General features: G+C 37.2%; 1 protein-coding gene across 1 annotated transcript; it reads right to left on the bottom strand.

The window, feature by feature from the left end:
• Nucleotides 1-309: 309 nt before the first annotated feature.
• On the bottom strand, nucleotides 310-1455 carry LOC109506154 (uncharacterized). Its single transcript, XM_019852203.3, has one exon. It carries the CDS (start codon nucleotides 1251-1253, stop codon nucleotides 993-995), a length of 261 nt encoding a protein of 86 aa, XP_019707762.2. The 5' UTR covers nucleotides 1254-1455; the 3' UTR covers nucleotides 310-992.
• Nucleotides 1456-3351: the final 1896 nt, after the last annotated feature.

Here is a 3351-nt window from a genome sequence, read left to right as displayed (position 1 = left end):
AAAAACTCGTACTTATAAGAAGAAAAAAATCTTTCCTATATAAGATATTTTTTAAGAGATAAAATCGTGAGGTTCATGAATTAGAGCGGACAATACCTCACGTGATGGAGTGAATCCTTATCTACAATATTTATATTAAATCGGGTTTACCTTCTCGCAGATGCAGCGAAAAGATTATGGTTGTTTTTAGAAGCTCTAGTACACAAATAATGTTTTAAGTTGCATTGCTTTCTAAAGTCGATGGTGTAGAAATTTTAAGCTAATAATTTTTCAAGGAAAAAAACGAAATCTTAAAGAAGAGTGAAGGAGTTACATGTAAGTGAGGGAAATATTATATATGACCTATGGCTGGGCTTGAACTAGAAGTTCCCGTACCCACTTTTCTTACAAGACTTGATTTCCAAAGTACAGTCGAACTTTCTCTCAAAAGAAAAAGGAAAAATACAATTGAACTACCATTCCGGTTGATTCATGCTTTTCCGTCTAAAAGGTACGCGAAACGAAAAACACTTTGATCCAGAGATGCACAATTTCACATATGCATGCGAGATCCTCCGATATCAGAAGACAAACCCCTCGATTCACGCATATAATTCTATCATCAGAGATCAAACAAGCACAACTTTAAACTAATTAAGACGGCTCCATTGGAGATTACGACTGCTGGTTAACCCTTCGTCCATTGGAAGCTTATTAAGATCGATTTCACCTTACAAAGCAACGGCACACATCTCCAAGCTACCCGAGTTCAATTATCTAAGCCATGTCTGACGGCGACCGGATTCCCTTCGATCCCGAGCCAACCTCATGATCCAACCATGCAAGTCCTTTACAAGGACAAGCACCATAACTAACTAAATTTTTACATAGCACTTAGCGGAGAGACGGAGAGAGACTTTACCCCCAAAAAAGAAAAAGAAAGAAAAGAGGAAGAAGAAGGGATATATATATATATATAGAGAGAGAGAGAGAGAGTTAGACGCCCGGCGGAGCTAGCTGATGTGGGTGAACTTGGCCTTGATCCACTTGAAGCTGTTCCTGACGGAGGACTTGAGCTTAGCTTCCATGGTGAAGATGTTATAGGAGGCGACACGCCGCTTGCGTTTGAGCTCGGGATCGGTGGAGCTGGCGAAGCCGTCCCGCTTCCCGCTCGGCCCGTTGAAGCTGTAGGAGTTGGACCGGCCCTCGTACCCGAACTCACCCGAATATGAAGACAAGTACGAGTACTCAGGGAACGACCTACTCTTCTCCATATATATCTTAATTTCAGAGATGAGAAATACAGAGAGACAGAGACAGAGAGAGAGAGGAGGAGGAGGAGGCGAGGAAATAAACAGAGAAGGGAGATGGAGAATGGAGAGATAGCTTTCAGGTTGCAAGAGGAATTAATGATGGCTGTTTTTGGAGCCGTGAACATCGATAGTGGGGGTGCCCCACGTGCGATGTTGGAAGGGAATTGCTTTCCTATTTCCGCCTCCCCTGGTGGATCCTACGAGAGTTTTCTTTTTTACATGTTACCCCCTGACATTATATAACTTCGCAAACAACATCTAGCACGTAATCCTGTCACTTTTTTTTTTTTTTTTTGGTAAAGTAATCCTGTCACTTTACCTTGCATTTCCATGCTTTCCTTACCTCGATAAATTTTGGCTGGGGTCCCAAAACGCCGCATGTAGCACAAAACCAAGTCTGTCTCGATCGTTCCACCTCGAAAATTATCCAATATATAAACAATTTTTGTTCATCCAGAATAAAGCATTAGGCGTCCAGCCGTCGAAACGTCAATTTCTCAATTATGGTGCGTGACAAGACCTGCCACCTGCAAATCTCCTCTTCCTTTATGATGTTCATTTTGTGGCTGCCTATAGCATGGCCGTTCGTGTCGGGCGCCAGATTTTATTCTTAGTTTTTGCTTGTGAAAAAATAAAATAAAATGACTTCTAACTAATGTATCTTAAAGCTTCGATTAAAAACTAACGTTTCTTAAAATAATGATTTTTTTTTTCAAAAAGAAAGATTTGTTATAGCTTTAAATTACAATCATATCTACCTGCTATTAAACTAATCATATGATGGCATTCGAACGCTCAAGTTGCTGCTCATAAATTAAAATCACTTAAAAAGTATTCCTCTTTCACTTACGAAGTTTTATTTTAATGAAAGCTATCGTCCCACAGGTTACTGCACGTCCTGCTTATCCCATTACATCCCATTTAACCATGAGTTAGCATTTGATGTGTGGTTACTGCATGACCTGCTTATTGCGGGAACAGCTACCGACCTCTCTCTTTTAATAGAAGAGGGAAAGAATCCTCTAATAAATCTCTGGACTCTCATTTTATGGCACTTATTTTTTTATTTTTTTTATATTATTCTCTAAATTTTTGATTGATATGAGTGTTGGAGGATTTTCATCGAAAAAACTCTAACGAGAACATCTTATTTTAGGACCAGCAATTAATTAAAGAGCAACGACAACCTAATTAACCTCCACCATGCCTCAATCCTAGCAGCCTTAGTTTGACCTCAAAATTCAATAGCAACATATATGGTATAGGTAGATTATAGCTAATAGGATATGCTATGCTTATACATATATTTTTTTTCCTCTCTTTTCTCGTTTCTTTTTCTTTTTCATTTACATTTTTGTTTGAGGGAGAGAATTTTATCCCATTACTACTATGTAAGAATTTTTCCATAGATCTCATGCGGAAAATTAGAACACAAAATCTTAATTCAAGAACAGATATCTACATATAAGAGATTCATAAACCATGATTTAGGATGTATATCTGTATTCGTCATAAATTCAGAATAATAGATCAATCTCAGATGTTCAAATGAACATCAAAAGCTAAGTTCTTCTCTCCAGCTTCCTCTCAACAAGTGACTATTTGATGGAGCAAGTCTGAGAACTAATCTCAAGATATTTATAAGAAGTGGAGAGAGGACCTAGCCATTCGAAACAAATCCTAACAGACCCTCCAATCACGGACTTAAGTCAGATTCAGACCTACATTGTGCCGTCTAAACTACACCACTCAACATAAGGTGTGTATAGCCCAAAACATAAAGATTACTAACAGTATTGGACTTACATGCATGTCCATCAATCTGGATCATATAATCAGTCCGTTTTTAACAAAATAAATAATTTATTAATAAAAATTTATAATTAAAAAAATTCTCACATTCTCTCATTTAGGCAATATTAATTATGATTTTAAAATTTTAAAAATATTTTATTTAAAAAAAAATTCTTGGGCTAAACAACAGAAAACACAGTATATGGCTACGATTTTAGAAAACATATGATCTATAGACAGTATTTTAGAATTGACTTGATCCAAT

Source organism: Elaeis guineensis, chromosome 8 (genome assembly GCF_000442705.2).
Source record: "Elaeis guineensis isolate ETL-2024a chromosome 8, EG11, whole genome shotgun sequence".
Classification (NCBI taxonomy): Eukaryota; Viridiplantae; Streptophyta; class Magnoliopsida; order Arecales; family Arecaceae; genus Elaeis; species Elaeis guineensis.
This window is presented reverse-complemented; position numbering and strand designations above follow the sequence as displayed.